We start from the raw sequence: 26,097 nt of genomic DNA, 5'->3' as shown, positions 1-26,097 counted from the left end.
ACCTTGTGCAGTAACAATGGTTCTTTGAGATGTGTCCCTTTGGGTGCGCCATGACTCACCCTTCTCCGATCTACGTCGGAGTCCAGATTCTTGATTCTGAGCAGAGAAGGAACAGAGGAGGTTCAGGCCACGCGCATGTTACATTAGGCACTAATACCTCAAGACCGCTACCATGCATATGCGGCCCAGCAGACCAGTGCTGGAAAAATCTCTCCTCTTCAGTGCTGGGACACACTAACATCTAGAGGGGAGCACCAAAGGGGGACATCTTAAAGAACCATCGTTACTGCACAAGGTGAGTAATTTCTTTTGATTCCATGGGGCAATATGGCTGTTTTGGGTGGGGTTTTTTTGTTTTCCATTTTTGATCGTGCATGGTTTCCCTTTCACATCTGAAACAACTTCTTCTGATGTAACATAGTTGGAAACCAAGGGGAAGGAGCTCTGTCAACATAGAAACTGGGTAGTGGTATAAATCCAGCTTCCTCAGGACCTGACCAGTGCCGAACTAGAGAATTTACCGAACCGTGGGAGGTCAATATTGTCTAGCAACATTACCACGCTTCCACTGCTTACTGGGCTCTTAGAAGACATAAATTAGAGTTAAATAACAGTGTAGAACACTGAGAGCCAGGACTGGTGGCTGTAAATGAACTTTATGTGCCACAAGAAACTTGGCCACACCGATAAGTGGGGCCAGCTAACTGATACCATGCTAGACCACAGATATTGCTGGACGAGAATACCGGACTAGAGAGGTTCAACCTGTATTCACATATCTAGTTATCATTGTCATAATTTAAGTTGCTTTAGTTAAAAAATTGAGATGATTGAGATTTGTTTTCTGAGAGTGCAGATCAAAAGGATACTTCTAATATTATTTCTGTCTTTACTTCTTAGGATGACAGTGATGTCTATATTCTGACTAAAGTGTCGGATATCTTGCACTCAATATTCAGCAGCTACCAGGAAAAGGTGTTGCTATGGTTTGAACAGCTACTACCACTTATTGTCAATTTAATTGTAAGTATCTTGGATGATTTCCATTTAGTTGATTTGTTATGGCACTTGGATAAGATCTCATGCTGTTGGCATATTATTTTTAGGGCACCTGAGACCTTTTAGTATACAAAACATAGGCATGATCTTCCCCAAGAAGTTTATAGTCTAGACAAATATAATCAAACAAATGGTCACCTGGTACTTTATCACACAGGAGTGCATTTATTTCTTTTTTATTAACTCATCTGTCATAGATTATTGCTGATATGCTTCACAGAAGTATTTTGGAGAGGTATTTGAAATTCAAAAGAGGAAGTGCATCAGTGATAGGGGACTTTCATGGAACAAGGCCTAAAAAAGAGGGAAAGTTAGTGGGAATAGTTAGGCATAAGATGACGGGATATGAACTTATGTATTCAGCATATAGTCTTCTGATATCCTTTATTAGTATAATTGCTCTAAAAAGCCAACGTTATTTTTTTATTTTGTCTTTGTGGTGTTGCAGTCAGTGTAATTAGAGGAACAAATTCTTCTTTAAATATTAAATGCATGTCAATTCATATGGCACTTGCAATAGAACTTAAATTCCACAATTAAAAATGAAATGTTGAGCAATACTCCATCTTTTTGTATGCATCATGGCAGTTGATTGACACGTATAGTCTTAGATGACTTAGAAAATGTTAATTTTTTGATGTAGTGTCCACATAGGCCATGGCCAGACAGACAATGGGGGTTATGCATTTTTGATGACATCATAGAGCACTGCAGCCCGTCCTCATTCAAATATGCTGAATACTTCCTGAGGCCAATGCTACAATCAATATGTGACAACAGTCCAGAGGTTAGGCAAGCAGCTGCTTACGGTGTTGGAGTTATGGCACAGTTTGGTGGGGAGAGCTATCGTCCTTTTTGCACAGGTATGTATATTCATGCATATAATAATTGGTTGAGATAACAAAAATAATATGGTATAGACAAAATGTCAATTGACTCTGAATAGTACAATAAGTTTAGAATGTGCTAGAAGACATTTTGCATATCTACTCCACTTAGAAATGGTCACTGTGTAATTTACATAATTTTTAATTAAATTCTCCATCCTATAGCCCTTGAGGAAAAGTAGTAATGATAAACTGCCTATAATGACATCATTTCAAGTATTAGGAAATTGTTATAGGTGCAGAAAGGTATAATGTCAATCTTGGAAACAAAAAAGCTCATCAGACAGAATCAGGAGTAAATTGGGTGCAGCCTTGGCCTTAGTTAGGTTCCTTAATTTTGGAACTTTCTGCCAGTGGTTCCTTTTTGGTACCTTTAATGAATAATGGATTGATTTTCAGCAAGTACATCATGGACTTTAACAATTGCTTGTATCCTTCTTTGTATTTGGAAATTGATCTTTTTTGGTAGCCAGTCACATCACCTGCAGGCATTTGGTTTTCCCTTTAGTTTGAGCTGACCCTAGTATATTTGAGTGATTGGCTTACCGTATTTTCCGGCGTATAAGGCAACTGGGCGTATAAGGCGACCCCCTAATTTTCCAGTTAAAACATAGGTTTTGGCCTGTACTTGCCGTATAAGACTACCCCCCCTTCCGAGGCAACACCATTTAATAACACCAGCCTGCTGGATGTGCCCTAATACAGTACTGTAGCTTCGGATACATATAGAACGTCCCTGTGCTGATACTGTATGTACCGCGCTGAGCCAATCCCGGCAAGCGGTGTATTCTATTAATGCATACAAAGCCTGCTCGGATTGGCAAAGGTTGTAATAGCCTGCCTCTCTGACTCAGCCAATCCGAGCAGGCTTTGTATGCATTAATAGATGACACCGCTTGCCGTGATTGGCTCAGCACGGTACATACAGTATCAGCACAGGGACGTTCTGTATGTAGCCAAAGCTACAGTGTGTTTATACCCGGTGTATAAGACGACCCCTGATTTTTGGGGGATGTTTTTTAGTATAAAAAGTCATCTTATATGCCGGAAAATACGGTATTTCACTTGATTTTATTGTATGGTGCACTAACATTAATTGTTCCGTATTTAAAGAAGTATTAAATATTAATTTTAAAATTAATATTTATGCTGCAATGGAAAATCATGCTATAACAAGGATTAATGGAAATAGTTTGCAGAAGAATCTTTAGATTACAAAAGATTTAATATTTCTATAGATATTGCTAAATTCTTTAGAAACTCCTATTTTCAGCCCTTCTTTGCAATGAATATTTTTCTGGTCCAGGCATTGTGCTCGTTGTGGCCTTAGAGTTGCATTTAGAGACTTTTGTCAGACTCCACAAAAGGTTATGCAGCTGCAGCTCCTGGTTTTGATTTGGACATTTTGGGCCCAAGAGTAGACCAAAGGTTAGAATCTAGGAGATCCTGGTAAATGACAAGGTTGTTGTGTTAATGTAGAGGAAGAAGACTCAAGCACTGGAAAGGAAGTAGGAGGGAACAAGGAAAACAGATTGCAGGGAACAAATCTGGAGACAATGATTGACATCTGAAAATGATTGAGGAATGGTGGGGCTTGGGAATCAAGACCCAAAGCGAGCTAGGATATAATTATATAATTTTAAAATGCATATACCTTTTTAAAATGTAGCTAGCTCTGTGGGACAGATAACTCACTGAGTTTTGGTTCTAAAATCAGCACATATTCATAAATAATGTAGTTCTGTCTAGGAGTCTGTGACGCTGGATGAAAAAAGTTACACTATATAAAAGATCTGAAACTCGGCATTGCACTTCACATTAGGATGTGAAATTAACATTCCATTGAACATGCCTAAAGAAGAAGCCAGAAATGCTGGGTATAGCTTGATTTGAGGTGGGCTTTGTGAAGAGAGGATTTCAAAGTGAGATCCTTCTAGGTTTAGTGAATATATGTGAACAATGTGGCTTCATCCACTCTTTTAATAAGTTCTATTAATGGTGGAAATATGGGTCTGCCCAAATATAACTATTTGATGTTTATCATAATGAACATTAAACAGTCTTCTAAACAGCCTCTACCCTGTCTAAAAATGCATTCGCTCCTCTATGGCAGGGGTGTCCAAACTTTTTTCAAAGAGGGCCAGATTTGAAGAAGTGAACATGCGTGAGGGCCGACCATTTTGCCTGACATTCTTTGAACCATTAAAATTAAATGCAAATTAACTATTTTATGCAAAGTTTATTGCAAACGGCATACTTTTCATTTCGTCACATGGATGACAAATCTAAACAGGTGTTAAATCACTCTGCCTTTCATATCTGAAGGCCAGATGAAAAAAAAATCCAGGAAGCTGAAATATATGTCAGGAACATTGTAAAGTACATTACATATTATCAACTTTTAAGTTCAAAAAATATGAACAGGAACATAACACCAACTATACATGTTGTGTCCAAATATATTTATAACTGATTTAGACCAACTGACATTAACTGAGATTTTACAATGTATTCATCTCAATTGAAAAAAAAACTTGCCTACACTAATGTGAAGGGTGAAACTGAGATCTGGACTGCAGCACATAGGCTAGGTCTGGTTCAAAGGCAGTGGTTTTGATGCGCAAAATGTCATGCAGGTGAGAGTCACTGTCTTGTCCTCACGCGGTTCTTGTTAAAGTTCATAGCAGAGAATGTCTTCTCACACATATATGTTGAGCCAAACAAGCTCAGCATTTTCTTAGCCAATGTTCGAGTCTCTTGAAACCGGCTCTTATCCAGTTGGCGGTAAAAGTTCACAAGAGAGAGCTGTTGGTGACGACTGCGTAACTCGCTATCACAATGCAGCCCAATGAGCTCGAACTGCAGCTGATCTGGAGCATCATCGGGGTCAACAGAGAATGGAGAGGAGAAAAGGCTGATCTCCTTTTCAATAGCTGCAAAATCCTGAAAGCTCAGTTGAAACTCCCCAGCCAGAGATGCAATGTCTGCTGCATACCTGCTCGTTTGCGCACTGATATTGTCCTGTGGAAAACTGTTCATTATTTCCTGCAACGTTGAAAAATGTATGGTATTGGGCTGTGTTTGTGACAACTGCCTTATGAAAAGTTGCAGCTTTGTCCCAAAGGCTTTGAGGTGTGAATAAAGCTGGTTCTTCTTCGAGTGGCCCCGTGGGTGCTCCACTCTAGGTGTCGGGTCCGTCCCGGCGCCACTGATCGGAAGATTTCAGAGCCATACCGGGCCGGGCCGCGCATGCTCCCTGCGCTGCTGGTCGTTCGCGCCCTTTCCAACAATCGCGGCTCGGCCCCCCCGCCAGTTCCTCTCAACCGTCCTCGGTTGCTGACGGAAACGGCGATCTCTCTGCGGTCGCTTGCCTTTTTCTCCTAAAAAAAAAAAAAAAAAAAAAAATCACTAGTCTGTAAATAGTTTGACCTTTACTGTAGTTAGTTAGCCATTAGTCTTTGTTTAGTTAGTTAAAAAGGAAACAGAAGATCTTTAGTCAGTTGCGCGCTGAAGCGCTTTCCTGGTCAGTTTCACCGCCATGTCCGGATCACCCGGCTTTAAGCGGTGCGGACAATGTAAGGAGGCAATGCCTGCTTCTGATGGGCATACTCCCTGTTTTCGTTGCTTGGGGGAGTCTCATGTCCCAAGCAAGTGTGCCCACTGCTCTAAACTAACTCCGAGGGCAAGAAGAGACAGAGATCTCCGCCTCAAACTCCTGCTCTGTGACAAGGCTCTTCAGCCATCAAACCCTCTGCAGCAGGAGTCCTCACAAACCCCAAAAAGAAGGGCATTATCTCCTGCAGCAGCCGGAGCAAAAAAGAAAAAAGCCTCCCCTGCCCGATCCCTGCCAGCGGTCCCTCTCCCTCCGGTGAATCAGGGAGACCGGGGATCGGACAACAGCCGCTCCGCGGCTAAGTCAATTTCGCAGCCGCGATCTTCAAAACAGGGCAAGCATCGCACTGCGTCTGCCCCACCGCCAGTCTCCCCTCTCCATAGGGAGCACGAGCGGGATCCGACCCCTTCGGGGAGTAAGCGGCCCCGGCTAACAGCGCCGCCGGATAAATCATCGTCCCCGGAACGGCGGGACATGCAGGGGTCAGCAACGGAGTCGGCTGCCCAAGCGGTCACCGAAGCGGTGCCGCTTACCGTCCCGCGAGACCGGGCGCCTTCGGCACCAGACAGACGGCACCGGGAGAGCCCGGCACCGCAAAGCGAGGACCCGGTTCCGTCAAGGCAGCCGGCACCGGAAACTCTCAGCGGTCCCGCAACACACCCGGTGCCGCAGGAGTCATCTGCATCGGCACCGAGAAAGTCCTCGCAATCGGCTAGGATGCAAACAGCCTCCCCCTCCTCTCATGAATCAGGCTCCCCATCTGTTAAGGAGGTTTATCGCAGCACAGCACGACAGTCTTCAAGTGCTAAAGGGCATTCATCAGCCCATACAAGGGCATCTGGGAAGTCGATCCCTAGGGATCATTCATTGTCTCCCTCTCCTGTGCCTTCAACATACCCTTCCTCACCTCAGTATTCGGGATCGGGGAGAGAACCTTACTATCCAAGACATAGGTCTTCGCGTTCCCCGCAACGAAGATCTTCCCATTATGACAGACACACATCTCGCTCTCTGAGTTACTCTCCTCCAAGGTCTCACCATACTAGACATGGTAGCAGATATGCATCCAGAAGACCATCCCCTGATTCTGTTTACCGTTACCACAGGGGTTATTACACGGGGAGGCAGGACAGATCACCGTCCCACTCGTATTCGTGTTGTTGCCGTCAGTCATCTTACAGACGCCATTCACAACCGGCCTCTGAGCATCGACGGTCGCAGTCACCCAGACCACCTCCTAGTGCCCCCTCAATTTCGGTCCTGTCGGAGCCTGAAGAGGGCCAGATATCAGACACAGATGACCGGCCGCCGCAAGCTTCCCCGCAGGATGCTCAATCTTCTTTCCCCGATGACGCGGTTTTTGCTATGGACTCCTCACCACCAGATGACACCAGAGAATTTCAGGACCTCTTTAAGAGGGTAGCACAATCACAGGAGGTTCAGTTAGCGGATGTGAACGTGAAGCAATATAAGTTACTGAAGAATTTGCACCCTAGACAGCAATCTAAGGTGGCTCTACCGCTGGACGAGGCGATCCTGGAACCAGCCACAGAAATTTGGAAGACGCCGGCTTCCACTACTCCACCATGCAAGCGAGCAGAAAAGAGATACTTCATATCTTCGAAGGGTGCTGAGTTCCTTTTTACTCACCCTCAGCCAAACTCGTTGGTTGTGGATGCAGCTCTTCAAAGAGCTAAGAACCCGCAAGTAAGAAACTCGGCAGCAGACAAGGACGCAAAGAGATTGGACATATTCGGGAGGAAAGTGTACTCCTCTTCAACTCTTCTCCTCCGGATTGCAAATTACTCAGCGTTGCTCTCCAATCATAGTTTTGACAACATTGCAAAATTATCGGAAATTGCTCAGAGAATTTCCGAAACGGACAAAGTACTTCTCTGAGCTATACTGCAGGAGGGCTATGCATGTGCCAGAGCAGGTTTGCAAATCGCCATGGATGTGGCAGACACAGCGGCTCGATCAATCGCAACAGCAGTTTCCATGAGAAGAGCTTCATGGCTTGCGACCGCTGCCATACCGAAAGAATTACAGTCTAAGGTCGAGGATCTTCCGTTCGACAGAATCAAGCTGTTTGCGGAGAAGACGGACGAGGTGCTCCACACGGGTAAAGATTCCCGGGCTACCTTACGTACCCTCGGGATGTATGTTCCACCTTTCCGTCGTAAACGCTATTTCCCATTCCAAAGACGTTACGATTACCAGTTCCGCAGACAACAAAACCGTCCATACGATCAGAACCGGTCCAAGCAAAGGACACAGCGCAGACGCCCTCAGCCACCTAGGGTGAATAACGCAGGAGCACCCAAGCAGCAAGTTTGACTTCCAGGTCGAGGGCACGCCGGTCATTCCGGTAACAGTCAGAGACACCACTCCCATTTTCAAGCATCGGTTGCGACCCTACTACCATCAGTGGGTGGCCATATCATCGGACAGATGGGTGTTGGAAGTGATAAAATTCGGACTCACCATCCCATGTACATCCCTCCCTCCTCCTACCCCTCCCACCCCGTCCCTTTTCAGGGACCCTTCTCACGAGGCCCTCCTAAAACAGGAGGCCTATCGCCTGTTGGAAATCGGAGCGATAGAAAGGGTCCCAGACTGTTTCAGGGGAAAAGGATTTTATTCAAGGTACTTCCTGACTCAAAAGAAAACAGGGGGTTGGAGACCCATACTCGATCTAAGGGAGTTAAACCGTTATCTGCGAAAGCAGCGGTTCAAGATGGTGACTCTGACTACAATAATCCCTTCTCTCGACACCGACGACTGGTTCGTAGCCCTCGACCTCCAAGACGCCTACTTTCATGTGGCCATACATCCGGCGCACAGACGTTTCCTGCGATTTGTTATAAACAACGAGCACTTTCAATACTGTGTCCTCCCGTTCGGGCTGGCTTCAGCTCCAAGAGTTTTTTCAAAGACCCTTGCCGTTGTCGCCGCCCATCTTCGTCGTCTCGGAGTCATCATATTCCCTTATCTGGACGACTGTCTCATAAAGGGAAGGACGGCACAAGAGACAACTCGAATGCTTTCAAAAGTCATAGAGACTTTCAACTCACTCGGGTTGATAATAAACGAACAAAAGTCCACGCTAATTCCAACACAAAACATAAAGTTCATAGGAGCGGTTCTCGACTCCTGCACGGCGAGAGCATACCTGCCCACGGACAGATTCCAGGCAATAAAAGACCTGGTCAATCTTCTCCAAAAAACCACAACAATCTCAGCACATACTTGCCTGCGATTGCTCGGCCACATGGCGGCGGCCACCTTTGTAGTCCCGCATGCACGTCTCCGTTTAAGGAATTTACAGCACTGGCTGTCAACGGTGTATGTCCCCATGAGACACGACATACGCAAGTTGGTTACTCCTCCATCCCACGTGCACAGGTCCCTCCGATGGTGGACGAGCCCATTAAACATCCTCACGGGAGTACCGTTTCACCAACCTCAGCCATCGGTTCAATTAACATCAGACGCTTCACTCATCGGATGGGGTGCTCACATGAACGGGGAACGCATCCAGGGACAATGGTCTCACACCGAGAGGCGCCTTCATATCAACCAGCTAGAGTTGAGGGCGATCTTTCTGGCATGCAAACACTTCCTCCCCAGTCTGAGAGGCAAAACAGTCAGGGTGTTGACAGACAACGTAGCGGCGATGTACTATATAAACAGGCAGGGAGGGGCAAGATCACGTTCCCTATGCGCAGAAGCGGTACGATACTGGAACTGGTGCATACAGAACAACATAATCATAACAGCATCATACTTACCTGGCATAGCCAATGTCATTGCCGATTCCCTCAGCAGATGCTTTCCCACGGACCACAAGTGGGAGCTGAGGCTGGACGTACTTCAGGGGATCTTCTGCAGATGGGGAACGCCCCTGGTAGACCTTTTTGCGACGTCTGTCAACAAAAAGTGCCGCCTCTTCTGCTGCAGGGCGGGGATCGGCAAAGGATCCCTCGGCGATGCGCTCCTGACCAATTGGAAAAAGTCGCTACTGTATGCTTTTCCACCAACAGTCCTCATTCCCAGAGTAATAGAGAAAATCAGGACGGAGAGGGCGACAGTAATTTTAATAGCACCAGCTTGGCCGAGGCAAGCATGGTACCCGTTCCTACACAAGATGTCACTTCGACAGCCATGGCCTCTGCCCTTGTATCGAGACCTCCTCTCTCAAGATCGGGGGTCTCTCCTTCACCCCAAACTAGAAACATTGCACTTGACAGCGTGGCTCCTAACTGGCTTACGCTAGATGAAAACCTCTGTTCAAGCCAGGTCAGGTCCATATTGATACATAGCAGGAGGACATCCACGCGAAATACTTACCTGGCAAAATGGCGCAGATACTCTCTCTGGTGTCTCCAGAGTAACGTTCAACCATTGACTGCTCCTCCACAACACATCCTCGAGTACATCCTTCATCTCCGAAATGCTAAGCTTTCTCTGGCATCCCTCAGAGTTCACCTGGCAGCCATCAGTGCCTTCCATCACCTGATACAGGGTTATTCGGTGTTCTCTCACCCGATGTTAAAACGATTTCTAAAAGGTCTAACCAATATGAGCCCACCTCGAAGGCCGCCTCCTCCGTCGTGGAACCTCGACCTGGTACTCGATACAATTATGTATCCCCCATTCGAGCCTCTGGCATCAGTATCTTTACAGATGTTAACCATGAAGACCGTCTTCTTGCTCGCTATTACTTCAGCTCGTAGAGTTAGTGAGTTAGGGGCGATAATGGCAAACCCTCCCTTTACTTCTTTCTCGAAGGACTTGGTAACGTTACGTTTACACCCAGCGTTCATACCCAAAGTAGCTTCATCATTTCATATCAATGAACCGATCGTCCTTCCTTCCTTTTACCCTAAGCCACACTCCTCAACGAGGGAAGCCCTGCTACATACGCTGGACGTTAGGCGGGCTCTTTCATTTTACATAGACAGAACCCGTCAGTGGAGACGAACAGATAGACTTCTAATATCGACAACGAACCGATCTAAGGGTACTGCACTTTCCACTCAGCGCATTGCCAAGCTTATCACCTTGTGCATTACCACATGCCACTCCATTCGGGATAAACCCTTGTCTTCGCAGCCGCGAGCACACTCGACTAGAGCAGTGGCGACATCTACGGCCTTTGCCAGAGGAGTTCCTTTAGCCGATATTTGCAGGGCAGCCACTTGGGCTTCCAGCTCTACATTTATGAGGCATTATGCTATAGTTCAGAAATGGGGGGCGGACCATTCAGTAGCTTCCGCAGTCCTTTCAACAGTAAAACCTAAGTAACCCGGAGCGCTCTTAGTTCCGACTACTGCTTTATAGTCACCTAGAGAGGAGCACCCACGGGGCCACTCGAAGAAGAAGGGGAAGTTACTCACCTTGTGTAGTAACGATGGTTCTTCGAGATGTGCCCCGTGGGTGCTCCACGTCCCGCCCTCCTCCCCGCTCCGGGTTGTTTCTGTCTTTCTCTTCCAGAGACCGAGCGGTGAGAGGAACTGGCGGGGGGGCCGAGCCGCGATCGTTGGAAAGGGCGCGAACGACCAGCGCAGGGAGCATGCACGGCCCGGCCCGGTATGGCTCTGAAATCTTCCGATCAGTGGCGCCGGGACGGACCCGACACCTAGAGTGGAGCACCCACGGGGCACATCTCGAAGAACCATCGTTACTACACAAGGTGAGTAACTTCCCCTTCACCACTGCATCTTTCCCCTGAAGACTCGTGTTCAGTACATTCAGATGCTTTGTTATGTCAACTAGAAACCCCAAATCAGCCAGCCAAATAGGATCAGATAGTTCTCGCATTGGTTGTCCCTTTGTTTCCAAGAATTCTCCAATTTCCTTTCTTAGAGAGTAGAAATGCTGCAGTGCAGACCCCCGACTGAGCCATCTTACATCGTTGTGATATAAAACATCTTCGTATTCAGTCTGGATGTCCAGTAGAAACTGTTTAAACTGGCGGTGGCACAGGGCTTTAGAGCGAATAAAATTAATAGTCTTCAGCACCGGTTTCATAACATGATCATATTTGAGATGTTTAGCACAGAGAACTTGTTGATGAATGATACAATGGAGTTTAATAGCTTTGCCTCCTTCTTCGATCACCTTGTTACAGATTAGGGTTGGTAATCCACTTCGTTCACCAACCATGGCAGGTGCCCCATCAGTAATAATCCCAGTAACTTTGTTCCAAGGCAGTTTCATGTCATCTATGGCGGAACTAACAGAAACAAATAAATCTTTTCCTCTTGTTTGGTCCGTAAGGCTCTGGAGGTCAAGTAGCTCTTCAGTCACATTCATTTCATCGTCCACCCCTCTCATAAAAATCAGCAACTGAGCTGTGTCAGATAGGTCCGTGCTTTCATCACAGGCTATTGAAAAGAAGTCAAAATCCACTCCTTTGGATGTCAACTGTCTCTTAATATCTGATGAAATCTCTTCAATTCTCCGTGCTACAGTGTTACGAGCCAGGCAAATGTTGGCAAACTCTTGCTTCTTCTCGGGACAGATATTCTCAACCATTTTCATAACGCATTCTTTGATAAAGTCACCCTCAGCAAAAGATTTGCAATTTTTAGCAATTAACGTTGCCACCTCATAGCTCGCCCTTGTGGCATTTTCATTTGACTCACGGGCTTTTATGAAAAATTGCTGTTGTGACATTAAAACAGCTTCAAGTTGCTTCAACTTTTCACTGCGGTCGTGCCCTGTTAGCTTGTCGTATGTGCTATGTCTCAACTGGTAGTGTCTCTTGACATTAAATTCCTTATAAACAGCCACAGTCTCTTGGCATATCAGACAAACACAGTGATTCTGTATTTCAGTGAAGAAATATTCCACTTTCCACCTGTCCTGGAAGCGGCGGCCCTCACTGTCAACTTTCCTTCTCTTATTTACAGTCGCCATTTTTTTAAATTGACCAGAAGAGGAAGGGATCATGTGAGCGCAGTGCCAGAGGTTTAATACACTGCCCAAGTAATACACTAATACGCTGCCCAACAAGAATTCTCTTGCCTTTGTGGCTGTTTGTGGTGAAGTGTCTAATGATGAGCTCGGGCGTGTTCGCAGCTCCACGTGCCTGAGCCCGCCAGGAAGCTGACAGTGCGCAGGGCCAATCACAGATACTGAGCTATTTCCTGATCTCAGCAGCTGCGGAGTCCGTCCCTGCACTCTCAGCCCCAAGGCAGAGGGCCCGCAGGGTCGGAGGCGGGCGGAGAGCGCAGGGCACGCTGGCCTCACGGGGGCAGGGCGAACCCGCAGCCAAGCAGGGGAGCGGGGCTGCGGACGTGCCCTACATGGCAGGCTTTAGGACCGCAGCGGCCACCATGGACGGCGGCGGTGTGGCCGGAAGCGGCGCGCTGCGCGCACCAGTTCAGAGGAGCGCCGGGGAGCCAGGAGAGGGGGAGGAAGCGGGGGCTGTCCCTGCACTCTCAGCCCCAAAGCGGAGGGCCCGCGGGGTCGGAGAGCGCAGGGCACGCTGGCCTCACGGTGGCCCGGGGGCAGGGCGAACCCGCAGCCGAGCGGGGCTGCGGATGTGCCCCACAGGGCAGGGACTAGGACCGCGGCGGCAGCGCGGCCCGGAGCGGCGCGCTGTGCGCGCCAGTTGAAAGGAGCACCGGGGAGCTGGGAGAAGTGGGGGCCGTATTAAATCCGACCGCGGGCCGCAATTGGCCCGCGGGCCGGACTTTGGACATGCCTGCTCTATGGGATAATTGCGTGTAAGGATTGATGCAATTTTTATTGGTGATAATTAAAATAAAGGCTACAATCTGGCTCTGGGGAAAGATTAGTAGGAAAAGTTAATGTCCTGTCTAAAGGACACGCAAAGCTGACATTTTGTTTCTATTAGGTATGGGCTTTAGTAGCAAGAGAGCCTGATCTACAAGCTCTGTATCGGAAGGCTGGTATGAAGCAGCGACTCGCTTTTAGAATCTGGCAAGAACAGGGCTGATATTGCAGAAATAAACCATTCCTAAGAAGTGTTAAGTGGAGTAGTCAGCAAACCCATCCCAATATTAAGTGGTACCAGAACATTCTGGTATCAAGGATGGTACAAAAAATTCCCCAAGGATAACAAGCACCCTGACATGTACTGGAAGATAAGGTCAGAATCACACTGTCACTTGTTTGTCAGGGAATAAAGTAGACACGAGAAGTCATTATTCCGCTCTACGCACTCTGTGCTGGTTAGGCCTCAGTTGGAGTATTGTGTCCAGTTCTGGGCACGGCACTTCAAGAAAGATGTGGAGAAATTGGAGAGGGTCCAGAGAAGAGCAACAAGAATGATTAAAGATCTAGAGAACATGACCTATGAAGGAAGGATGAAAGAATTGGGTTTGTTTAGTTTAGAAAAGAGAAGATTGAGGGGGGACATGGTAGCAGTTTTCAGGTATCTAAAAGGGTGTCATAAGGAGGAGGGAGAAAACTTGTTCATCTTGGCTTCTGAGGATAGGACTAGAAGCAATGGGCTTAAACTGCAGCAAGGGAGGTTTAGATTGGACATTAGGAAAAAGTTCCTAATTGTCAGGGTAGTCAAACCACTGGGGTAAATTGCCCAGGGAGGTTGTGGAATCTCCATCTTTGGAGATATTTAAGAGTAGGTTAGATAAATGTCTATCGGGGATGGTCTAGACAGTATTTGGTCCTGCCATGAGGGCAGGGGACTGGTCCCCTTCAGTCCTAGTATTCTATGATTCTATGATAAGCTCATGTTTATCAGTTACCTATTTGAACACCTACACCCCAGTGTTAAGATATCTTTTTGAGATGAGGCGACCACATCTGTACACGGTATTCAAAATGGGGGGAGGGGTACTTGTATTAAATCCATGGTACACGCATATCTTGAATACTGCATATAGATGTGGTTGCCTCATCTCAAAAAATATAATAGCATTAGAAAAAATTCAGAAAAGGGCAACAAAAATTATTAGGGCTTTGGAATGTCTGCCATATGAAGAAAGAGTAAAAACATTGTGAATTTTCCACTTAGAAAAGAGGAGGACAAGAGGTGATATGTTAGAGGTATATAAAATCATGACTGGTTTGGAGAAAGTGTACAAGGAAAAGCTATTTACTTGTTCTTCTGTTACGGGAACTTGGAGTCACCAAATGAAATTAATAGGTAGCAGGTCTAAAAGAAATAAAATGAAGTACCTACTCATACAATGCACAGTCAATGTGTAGAACTTCTTGCCAAAGGATGTTGTGAAGACCTTTAGGAGGGTTCAAAAGAAAGCTAAACCATTCATTGACCTATCCTCCATGAATTTATAATTAGCCAGGATGGGTAGGAATAGTGTCCCTAGCCACTGTTTGTCAAAAGCTGGGGATGGGTGATGGGGGAGGGGGATCCTTGTTCTATTCATTCCCTCTGGGGCACCTGGCATTGGCCGCTATTGGAAGACAGGATACTAAGCAGACGAACCTTTTGGTCTGACCAAGTATGGCCAGTATTATGTTCTCTTACATCTCTACTACAAAGATGCATCTCAGAGGGAGTATCTTTGGCAAAAAAGCAATGGAAAAGCCCCACAAATGAATGAGCTGCATCCATATTTACAGTATACATGTCTTAGTATCCTAGAGTCTCCCAAGTACTAATACTACTGCTCTTCAACAATAAACCTGTCTGGGTGCCTTCATACTATAATGGCTATTGTGGTCACTGTGCAGGTCAGTCTAGGTCTGCTGTGCCAACAGTCTGCGTAGAGCTCGGACCACTCATGGAGAGAACATACACATGCAGCCAAACATCTAACTGCATGCATTAGGGATATTGATAAGAAATGAGACATAAGGAATTAAAAAAGTGTCATCTCTCCTTAAATGTGTGACCCAGATATGAACATGTAACTTGGTCAGTACCTTCAGATATTTTAAGGCATTATCTATAGAGTGTTATTTAGATTTGTTGTTACTTGTATACAACTGATTGAGGTGCAATATTTCTGGAACAGAAGAACTGAAACAGAGTGGGCTCAAATCTTTAATCTGTAATAATGTAACATGAATCACTAACTGGCTAGTTCCTTTAATATTAAGTGTTGTCCGCTTGGTTTCTAAGAATTTAAATATTTTAATGGATTATGTATCCATTGCCCATGGATTTAACTAGCTGCTTTGTTATAATAAAGACTGATTGCAGAAGCAAGTATAGTCACTTCAGGGATTTGTAGAAGTTAGATATTCTAATTTAATTACTTACAATGCTAGTTTTCCCTAAAACCATAAATATAAATTACACTAAGATATAAATATTCTTCTCAGAACTAAAATTTTAATTTTGGGGATTTCAGATTTTCTACTATCACATTTTCAGATAGCCACAGTGCTCTGAAATACGTACTGGGCTAAAATCTCCACTCCATCAGAACTCTGTTAGGCTGCGTCTAGACTGCAGGCTTCTTGCACAAGAAGCTTTTATCGGAAGAGATCTTCACATGGCCTTGGACAACTGTCCATTGCAGTTTATTTTTCTGTAACATCACCTATTGGCACATCTTTTACAGTAATCCTTAACCATAGAGTTATTCCTACGTTACCCACTCATGTCAAGCATTTTCTAGCCCATAGACTTGAGCTAAAATATTACAGGCTTCGCATCCCAGCTGTGCTTTATTTAATATAACTAATACACAATCATCGTTCCTAAATACTTATAAGTATTATAGTTATATCCATTTAACTTTCATTGATTATATATGAAGTAGCATATGAGTGGAGCATAATGCTAAGTACAATAAATGGATGATAAATAAGCTAATAGGCTATGCTTTCTTGACTCCATGTGTCACATGTTGGTAAGAGATACACATAGGACAGGTGCTGCAGGAGATAATTACGTTGGCTTCATTTGTGTTGCAAGTTCTTTGTTTCCATGGCTTCTGCTGTGCATGACCACATACACGTGATCTTAGATTCTTTTTGTCTGGACCTGGGCCTATGCTCAGATGTCCTTGTGCCCCTTGACCAAGAGCACGAAGGCAGAGCAGAGCCAACCGTTCCTCCATTGTTTCTTAACTGACTGTGGTGTAATAAGATGAAACACCTTCAGTTCCTGATTTAATCGGCATGTTTTGTGTTTTATTGTTAACTTTTTTATGCTTATTGGCAAAAAACCTTTGAATAAACTTACGAATATTGCTACTCCTGGGATTCTAGCAGCTAAGGCTCAGACGTGATTGATCTTTTGCTGCTGCTTCAAAAGGATGCACAGAGAGGGAGACCTGCCTCAGCCTTTTTCTACTGGAGTGCTAACCACCTCTTTAGAGTCTGGAACAAAACATCCTACAATCTTCAGCAGTAACTTCTGGCTAGTACTCCTCTGTGCTCTCTCTACACCAAAATCATTTCTCAGTTTTCACAGATTGAACCTCTTGATTATTGAGACTGGTAAAGCAGTTGAAACCTCCACTACCCAGTTTTCAGAAAGGGGTAGGAAGAAGTAGCTGTCCAGAGGCAAGCATAGACCAATCACATTCTCTGGTGCCTACTGAAAATGAAACAACAAAGCCTATTTTGTGTGTGTGGAGGGGGGGAGAGTCATGTCCCTCAGGCGAAAGGCAACTCATATTCCATGTTGGTTCCTTCTGATGTCTCATTAGCTGGTTGTCATGTAAACACTGTACTACCTGAAACTAGCATACATTTTCTTGGTACCAACAACTCCTCAATATTCTATGGAGAACCATAGTGTCTGAGAGACTGACCTCCAGAGTGGAGACATTTCCTGCACAGACCTTCTTGGTATCCATAACATTCTTTTAAGTTACTGTATAATGTCACCTCTGTTGTCTATAACCATTAGATATTCTGCCTCAGTACCAATTACTAATATTTTCACTGTACAGTGAGCTCCCTTGTTCAGACTGACTAAGATTCAGGACTGCCTTAGCACATGACAATTAGCTCTACCTTTGAAGAACTAGCTTCATTTTCTTCCTCCCCTACCAAACAAATCAGAGAAGCATCCTCTGGCCACTAGATTCCCAGTCTTGCTCATAAGAGTAAGGTGTTACGGAACACCTTCACACAGTCTACCTAGTAAACTGCCAGGGAAAGGAGCTGTTTTATCTGAATTCAAGAATGTCTTGATACATAGCAGGAAAACTTTTTTTTTTTTTTTTTTTTTTTTTAACTTACGCAGCAAAATAAAGTTTTATATTTGGGGTGTGCATCCTCCCTTGGAAACCAACCCTTTTTTCTGTTATTCCGGGCTCTCTGCTAACCCTAAAAAATTGCAATTGTACCAGCTCCATCAGAGCACATTTAGCAGCAATAATTGCTGCTCGTCCTCTATTTCAGGTTTATATATTTACTCACCCTACAGCTACTAGATTTTTCAATTCTGATTTCTAATTAGATTTCTAATTCATATATTTTCTCCCATAGTCCCGTCCTTAATGACTCCCTTGTGAACCCTTAACAGCCTTACCATTTTACTTCCTATCTGTGAGTGCTGCATTTTTTACACAAATAAAATGAGCTCATAGAATAGGGGAAATTCAGGGACTTATGGCTGATCTATCTTAAACAGTGTTCAGTAAAGATAAGATATGGCCAGACTCCATGTTTCTGCCAAAGGTGGTTTCCAATTTTCACTTAAATATGTTGATTCACCTTTAAAACTTGATCCATAATACTATTTGCATAAGTAACTGTTTTAGAATGTAGTAGCTAAGTTAAATCCAGCCATGCAGCTTCAAGCCATCAGGCAACATCTTTAAGAAGAATTCTAATTTCAGAAATTTGCAAGTTGGCTAATATAGATCTAGTGTTGTTCCTTAGCTGATGCGTCAACATCAGATGTCCTCATTGGTAGAGAAGTATTGCAATTTGTGTTATATAGGACTGCCAAATCCACCTCAGAATTGAGGTAACTGATTCTTCTTTGGTGACTAGCAATCAATGTTGAAAAACACTTGGAAGTAATGTCTGAGTATCTTCAGTAACTGATTTTCTAAGATGTGTTGACCAAGTGGATTTCACAACTCCCCCTACTTACTTTCTTCTATAGAATTCTATAGCCACAGTGTTCTTGTAACAGCAAAAAAACTGAGGGGTGGTGCCTTGTAGGCCTTTTATGCTTAATGGAGGGGGGAGGATCATGGCGACATAAAAGATGCAGATTTGATGTCACATGCATAGAGGTCATGTATACCAGAAGTGGAATTAATGTGAATACAATTACTGAAGTGAAACTTCATTCTTCAACGGGTTTGTTCCTTTGGGTACTCCAATTTGGGATGTGCATTTGCCCCCACACTTTTGTGAGTGTCAGTAGCATTCATTGTCCATTCCTTCATCTTGCGCATGCTTGTGCTCTGAAGCAAGGATATATAGGAAAGAGTGGAGTCAGTGGACCCACTGTCATTCCCAAAGCCTCCTTAGCTGCTTGCAGGTCAAGTTGGAGGGTTGGGGTGCCCACTTAGCTAATTTGGGTAACTTGCTAACATTTTTCTTATTTGATCTTCAGTGTTTTCTTTCTCGCTTGTGCTTGGGGGGGGGGGGTTTCCTGTCTTTCCTTTTTTGCCAAGTTTTGGCCTGTCATTGAACATAACTAGCTAAGAAAGGATGAAGATGGAGGGTTCGGTCAACATAACTCACCATCTGCAGCCTTTCCGAATGTCATACCCAAGATTTTGGGCATCAAGCGCACTCTGATCTCCCCACAGGTCTTTTTCCTACAGCAACAAGCAGTCTAGCTGCCTCTGCTATCTTGGAGAGACTCGCAGTCCCTCCAAATGTAAGATCTGCACTTCATACAAAAGCACATTTAAACTCAGGGAAGATAGATTACCGTATTTTCCGGCATATAAGACGACTTTTGATGTTAAAAAAACATCCCCCAAAAATTGGGGGTCATCTTATACGCCGGGTATACAGCTTTGCGGCTTTGCAAAGCCTCGGGGGAAGCCAGCGGCGGGGCAGCCCAGGCGCGCCGGGGCTGTCCCGCTGCTGGGGCGTCCTCAGAGGCTTTGCTCCCGGTTCCTCTGGTCTGCTGGGGACCGTCTCCAGCAGACCAGGGACACCGGGAGCAAAGCCGGGGAGGCGGAGGGGCGCTGGGGTATAAGACGAAACCCTATCTTTTAACTAAAAAATTAGGGGGTCGTCTTATACGCCCAGTAGCCTTATACGCCGGAAAATACGGTAAAACTCTTTATTAATAATTATCTGAGATCTGCAGGACCTGAGGAGCCTTCCCTGCTTCATCAGTTTCAGCTGCTCAAAGCACTCCAGAGACCATGGGGACCCTTCAAAATGTTCCAAGTCATCAAAACGCAAACCCTGTTCTCAAAAACAAAAAGAAAAAAAGAGGGGAAACGTCATCTTCTCAAACTGCATCTCAAACTGAATGGGTACTGCTAGGGGTGCTCGCTTTCAGGACTTCAAAGCTTGAGGCAAGCAGAACCCTGCAAGAGGCTATTCTAATGGCTGTATTCTAAAATGTGAAGTCCATTATGCTTACCACTGCTTGATACCCCAGGAGCCACTCAGTGCTGAACAACAGTGTATTCTATAAATCAATGCTGTTGAATGAGTCCTTCATCTGCATCTAAATCTCCATGCACAGTATCCATAAAATAATGAAACTGGTGTATATCTGAGCACATGGATCTATGGTTCATCTGTCAGATATAGAAGACCATAGCAGACTCCATGATGAGTCAGGTTTTCCACCCTGACCATGCATGAAAGGGAGTTAAATGATACAATGTTCTAGAAGATTTGCCTTACCTGTGATCTTCCAGAGATTTCTTTGATGCCATGTACTTGAAATCCTGACTATCTTGCTTAAGGAGGACACAATCACAGCATGTTGGAAGATGAGGTCACAAGATAATAAGAGTATGTATTCCTTTGTCTCCTGACACTGTTACTGAACAAGTTGAAACCGAAGAGATTAATGACTATTTTCTTAATGTCATTGTAGACATTACAGATAAGGTTCTAAGACCATGGTATGCAACCTGTGTAGCCTGTAAGATATTTTGTTTTGTTACCCATCAGAATTACCAGATTCTGCTTGTTTCCAGCCGCATAGGTTTTTTTCCTACCAGTGTCACTAAAGTAACATGCACAAAAACCACAGGCACATGGAGTGAGGAACGTGCTTATTGCAGACAACATTGACTACTATGGTTCAGTTGGCATACCTTGCAAATTCTAGATACACAAGCACAGTTAGCAAAACTATCCTATCCTGGGATGCCATTGTGGGTATAACAATCTTGAAACTGATATTAAGGAGGGACACTCATTGTTGGCAGACAGGATACTTGGTTAGATGGACCTTTGGTCTGATCCAGTATGGCCATTCTTACTTTCCACTTACCAAGGTTGCCCATTCCTATATTGAGCTTTTTCAGCTGTTCCTGCAACCACCTCTCTGCTCCGCCTTCCTTTGACAGCAGATCTCACCTAGGTGTCAGGTCCATACCTCATCCGAACTTCTTGTCACTTCATTTCAGAGCATCACAAGTAGGTAGTTCTTCAGACCTCTAGCATAGACCAGAACAGCTCTTCAAACAGCAATGTGCAATACTAGAAAACCCACTACAAAGAAAACAGTTTCAGGAGTGGAATTTTGTCCCCATCTGGTATAGGCTATGAGCTGTAACTCCTTTTAAGTCTTCCTTTTCCATCATTATTGGTTACTTGCTAAACTTGAAAACCGTACGGTTATCATTAAGCTCAGTTAAGGCTTACCTAGTTGTCGTCATAGCCGCCTTTCCCTCCTTCCTCTCTTTCCTTCCTCCTCCTCAATTGTAGTTTTCATTCTTCACTCACTTGACCATTGCAAAGTTCATTAAAGCCTGTTTAAACTTTTTCCTACCCCCAAAAGAACCTACTCCTCTATAGGAACTCAGCTTAGTTTTCAATGCACTGAGGAAAACCCCATTTGAAACTATGGTGAGCTGTCCCCTCCTTCATATATCTTTCAAGGCCTCTTTTCATAGCCACCACCTTGGCTAGGAAAGCTGTTGACCCTTATGATTTACCCACTATTTATGTAGCACTCTTCACAGACATCCATGGTAGAAATCAGTGTCTGCTGATCTGCAGGACTCTACTCCCAGGAGATGCTGTGGTCAAAGGAAAAGAACATGGGATTGCCACTGATTTCCAGGAGGCAAACACTCATGCCAGCAGTTGCTCCTGGCTGTGCAGCTGTACTGGCACCACCCCCATCCAAGCTCTGCAATCCCAGACAGAACACAGACTGGGGGCTTCATGCTTTTCTTGTTTGACCACAGCATATCTTGGGAGTATAGCCCTGTGGATCAGTGGGTATCAATTTCTATCCGTTTATGGGTAGAAATTTGTATGCATGCAGGGCTCTATGTATATGGTGTTTATCATGATATGGTGACATTGTCTGAGATAGGAACTGAGGGTAGGAAAGTGATCATCAGAGTTCCATGTTAGCCGGGACATTCATTTACAGTGTCTTGTCCCAGCCCTCACTCTTCGAGAGAAGAAGCTAGTCTCCATATAATAGACATAAGAAAAGCTCCAGCTTTTTATCTTGATAGGACTAAGTCCTTCAGGAGTTCTATACTTTTTCATATCACAGAATGAAAGAGGACCTCATCTCCTCCAAAATGCTGTTGGGATGCTTATTAATCTGTTCCTATGCCTCAGAGGTAGGTCATCATCTTAGAGTGCTTGCTTATTCCACTTACTCAGTAGCATTACTGAAGTTCACTTGGGATGTTTGAAAGCCTGCAGCCTGGTCATCAGTGCATATGTTTTTTCAGCACTAGGCTATTATACATGCTTCCAGAGCTGGTGTAATTTGTGATGAGACTCTGTTCTAGTTCCATACTAAATCCATCTCCTGAGCAGTCTCCTCCATAATTGATATACTGCTCAAGAATCTCCTGCAGTGAAGCACCACAGGACAGCTGATCAAGGAACAGGTTGTAATTATAGCAATTGGGGGGTTTTAGATGGAGCATTCACAGGGACAAACTACAACCTGCCTTCCTTGCCCTCCTGTTTAGTCATTTTTTTGGACACTCTAGTTGAGAAGGAACTGGAACTGCAGTGGGACTGCTTTTTCCCTATGTACTCTTGCACTGGAGCATGAGACTATGTAGAGTACATGTGTGGACCCTCCATATCCTGAAATGGGGTCTTCACAGGGACAAAATATCTTGAACACCAGTTACTATACAACGTAAATTACCTCTCCTTCTCTAGCCATTTCAGGCCATTTTATTTCTGGTTGTGCCATCTGAGTGGTGCACAGTGGATTTAGCTGATAGGATAATCTGTCCTGAACTTTTTTCTTCACTGTCTATTTTTGGGGGGGAAGGGGGAAAGTGAGAGAATATAAACTACATATGTATATGTGCACATGCCAAATACATTCTCTCATTCAGTGTGTATTAGGTTTTTAATTTAGTTGAAATTTGCCATTTGTGTACTTTTACTAAGCCATTTTGAGACAGTCAATTTAAAACTGCATTGTAGCCAAAAAAATTCTGCTCATTACAAGCATCATTACTATACCTGAAGGGCTATGGGAAAACACTTAATTACTGTTCAGGTTTGCATGTTTGGCAGCTGCCCGTTTCACGGTTTCCCTTGAATAGTCAGTCAATTTTGTAAGCCTTTTATATAGTCCGTAACTTTTGTATGCTTTTCACACAGTGGTGGGAGGTGGGGTGGGGAATCATCTTTAAAATGTAAAGATTGGGAAAACCACAAAAAAATCAGGGAGACATAAACAGGTAATTGACTTTTTTTTAAGCTACCCAGATTTGAAGTTGTGTGCCTGCAAGAGGTTTTAGTGCCTTAGTGTAAACGCTATAGTTGCTTAAGTGCAAGCATTTAACTTGGCTATATATGAGGGTTTTTTCTAATTTTGCACTGTTACAGAGGCGCTTCCACTGCTGGTGAGAGTTATTCAATCACCAGATGCCAAAGCCAAAGAAAATGTGAATGCAACAGAGAACTGTATTTCAGCAGTAGGAAAGATCATGAAGTTCAAGCCTGATTGTGTAAATGTTGAGGAAGTCCTTCCACACTGGTTATCGTGGCTTCCACTACATGAAGACAAAGAAGAAGCTGTTCATACTTTCAATTACCTCTGTGACCTAATTGAGAGGTAAGGTAAAAATGTATCTTGATATAATGCATAAAATAAGCATAATTGTGGTTTGCTTTTTTTTATTGTACACCTTTTCCATTAATGGGTCCTGTACTTTTATTTCTCTCGCATATGAATGTATACACATTATCTTGAACATGGGAGTTAGCCTTACTAATGAGGTATGAAAGAAATGTTAACATTTTGTCATATATATTTTTAATGAAAATCATAAGCCAGCTCAGTCAACAAAGAGAAATTCATGAAGCCAATGACTTGTCTGATTTTTTTTTTTTTTTTTTTAACTAAAAATATCCATGACAGAATGGGAAGGGGTTTGACAGCTGTGAGGTGGCTGGGAGATCTGGTAGTCCCCACCTCCCGTAGGACTCCGAGCACTAGCCAGGGAGCCACAGGGGTCCCCCTGTCATGCCACAGAGCTATGGGATACCCTGCTGCTCATGGAGGCTCAGAGCTTGTGGGCCCAGCTGCTTCAGGTATCGGGGTATCTGACAGCCTGGAAGGTGGCAGAACCCTCTCAGGGTATGTCTACACTACCCCGCTAGTTCGAACTAGTGGGGTAATGTAGGCATACCGCACTTGCAAATGAAGCCCGGGATTTGAATTTCCCGGGCTTCATTTGCATAAGCGGGGAGCCGCCATTTTTAAATCCCCGCTGGTTCGAACCCCGTGCAGCGCGGCTACACGGGGCACGAACTAGGTAGGAGGAGTAACGGTAGTTCGAACTAGGAAGCCTAGTTCGAACTACCTAGTTCGTGCCCCGTGTAGCCGCGCATGAAATGAGGAGTAACGGTAGTTCGAACTAGGAAGCCTAGTTCGAACTACCTAGTTCGTGCCCCGTGTAGCCGCGCTGCACAGGGTTCGAACCAGCGGGGATTTAAAAATGGCAGCTCCCCGCTTATGCAAATGAAGCCCGGGAAATTCAAATCCAGGGCTTCATTTGCAAGTGCGGTATGCCTACATTACCCTCCTAGTTCGAACTAGGAGGGTAGTGTAGACATACCCTCAGTCAATAGGGCTGAAGTCACAGTGTTGGCATGTAGTACAATCATTGTCCTGCAGCAAATTCTAATACTCCCTAAATAGGTGTTCTATCCTTCTAGTGTTCTTTTATTATAGTTATCCAGTCTTGGAAGTGCTTATATAGCTTATAAAAGCCCAAAATCTTCTGGAAAGTTTTGACAGTTGGGTGAAATCTGTGTACAGTTTACAATCTATCACTGATACATTTTACAGCTACTGGTAGAGCTGAAAATTTGCTAACTGAATTCTCAACCTTAGTTTTCTTTGGGTGCAGACACTCATCCTATTCCACATGCAGTTAGTCATATTGTGGTCAGAATCCTTGAATTGCAAGCATATATAAACAGACGTGTAACCCATTTACCCTAGTCAGATCCCTATTTCTGGATATAAACCTCTCTGTTGCAAGTAATCCCATAGGGTACACCTACACTACAGAAAAGATCAAAGCTGCCACTGTCAATCTTCAAGAGTTCAAATTAATGGGTCTAGTTAAGACAGCTAATTCAAACTGAGATGGACGCTCCGGTCAATGCCAATAATCCTGCTTCCATGAGGAGTAAGGGAAGTCGAAAGAAGAGTGTTCTCCCTTCAACTTCCTGCAGTGTGGATAGTGCCAAAAGTCGAGTTAGGCTACTTCGACTTCAGCTATGCAATTAACGTAGCTGCAGTTGTGTATCTTGATTCAACCTTGTCCCATAGTGTAGACATAACCATAGTGATCTGCTCCAAAACCTCAGGAGCCTGCCAAATGTTATTATGAAACATTTTATCTAGCCTGGAAGGTAAAAAGTAGGTCTAAAGTTACAATCCTTTCCTGACTGGTAGGGCAGCCTTTGCCACACGATCATCTGCAAACATTGTCAACCTTTCCAGACCAAAAAACTGGTTTTGTTTAACTCAGGTGCTTGACTCTCATGAGAATATAGCATCTCACTATGATTGATGGTACTTGTTCTCACAAGATGGGCTACATCTGGAATGGCCTCACAGTGACTTAGCCTTGCTTTTCCTGAATGATAAACAGTGAGCCTGTAGGATGCATGCTACCGGATTTACTTTGAGATGAACCTGATAGTAGAGTTGATTGCAAACTTATCAGAAAATTGTCGATTTGTAAAAACCAAAGTGTTAGCAGATCAGGGTCGGTTTTGCAGAATGTTTGTTTCCATTTGACAATTTCAAAACTTCAAAAATGTCTATAAACAACTTAGTTTTTCACTTTTGAAATGGCTTTATGAAGCTTAGTAATTATACAAAAGATTAAATAGCAGTCCATTCAATTTTTTGGATTGGTGGTTCTCAAACTTTCAGGATCTTGACTTTTTTTTGTCCTTTTGTGGGATGGCAAGAGTTTTCCATCCAGATCAACCAGC

The 26,097-nt window shown here is 44.4% G+C and overlaps 1 protein-coding gene across 2 annotated transcripts in view; it reads left to right on the top strand.

Moving 5' to 3' along the window:
* Window positions 1-26,097, top strand: part of IPO5 (importin 5) — a 126,801-nt gene that overhangs the window by 89,673 nt on the left and 11,031 nt on the right. For both annotated transcript variants that reach the window (XM_075918783.2, XM_006119706.5), the window contains exons 22-24: window positions 901-1,023; window positions 1,703-1,922; window positions 23,467-23,695. In XM_075918783.2, coding sequence (XP_075774898.2) covers window positions 901-1,023; window positions 1,703-1,922; window positions 23,467-23,695 — 572 coding nt within the window. The remainder of the gene's footprint in view (window positions 1-900; window positions 1,024-1,702; window positions 1,923-23,466; window positions 23,696-26,097) is intronic.

This window comes from Pelodiscus sinensis, chromosome 1 (genome assembly GCF_052426305.1).
Source record: "Pelodiscus sinensis isolate ZL-2025 chromosome 1, ASM5242630v1, whole genome shotgun sequence".
In the NCBI taxonomy this organism is placed as follows: domain Eukaryota; kingdom Metazoa; phylum Chordata; order Testudines; family Trionychidae; genus Pelodiscus; species Pelodiscus sinensis.
This window is presented reverse-complemented; position numbering and strand designations above follow the sequence as displayed.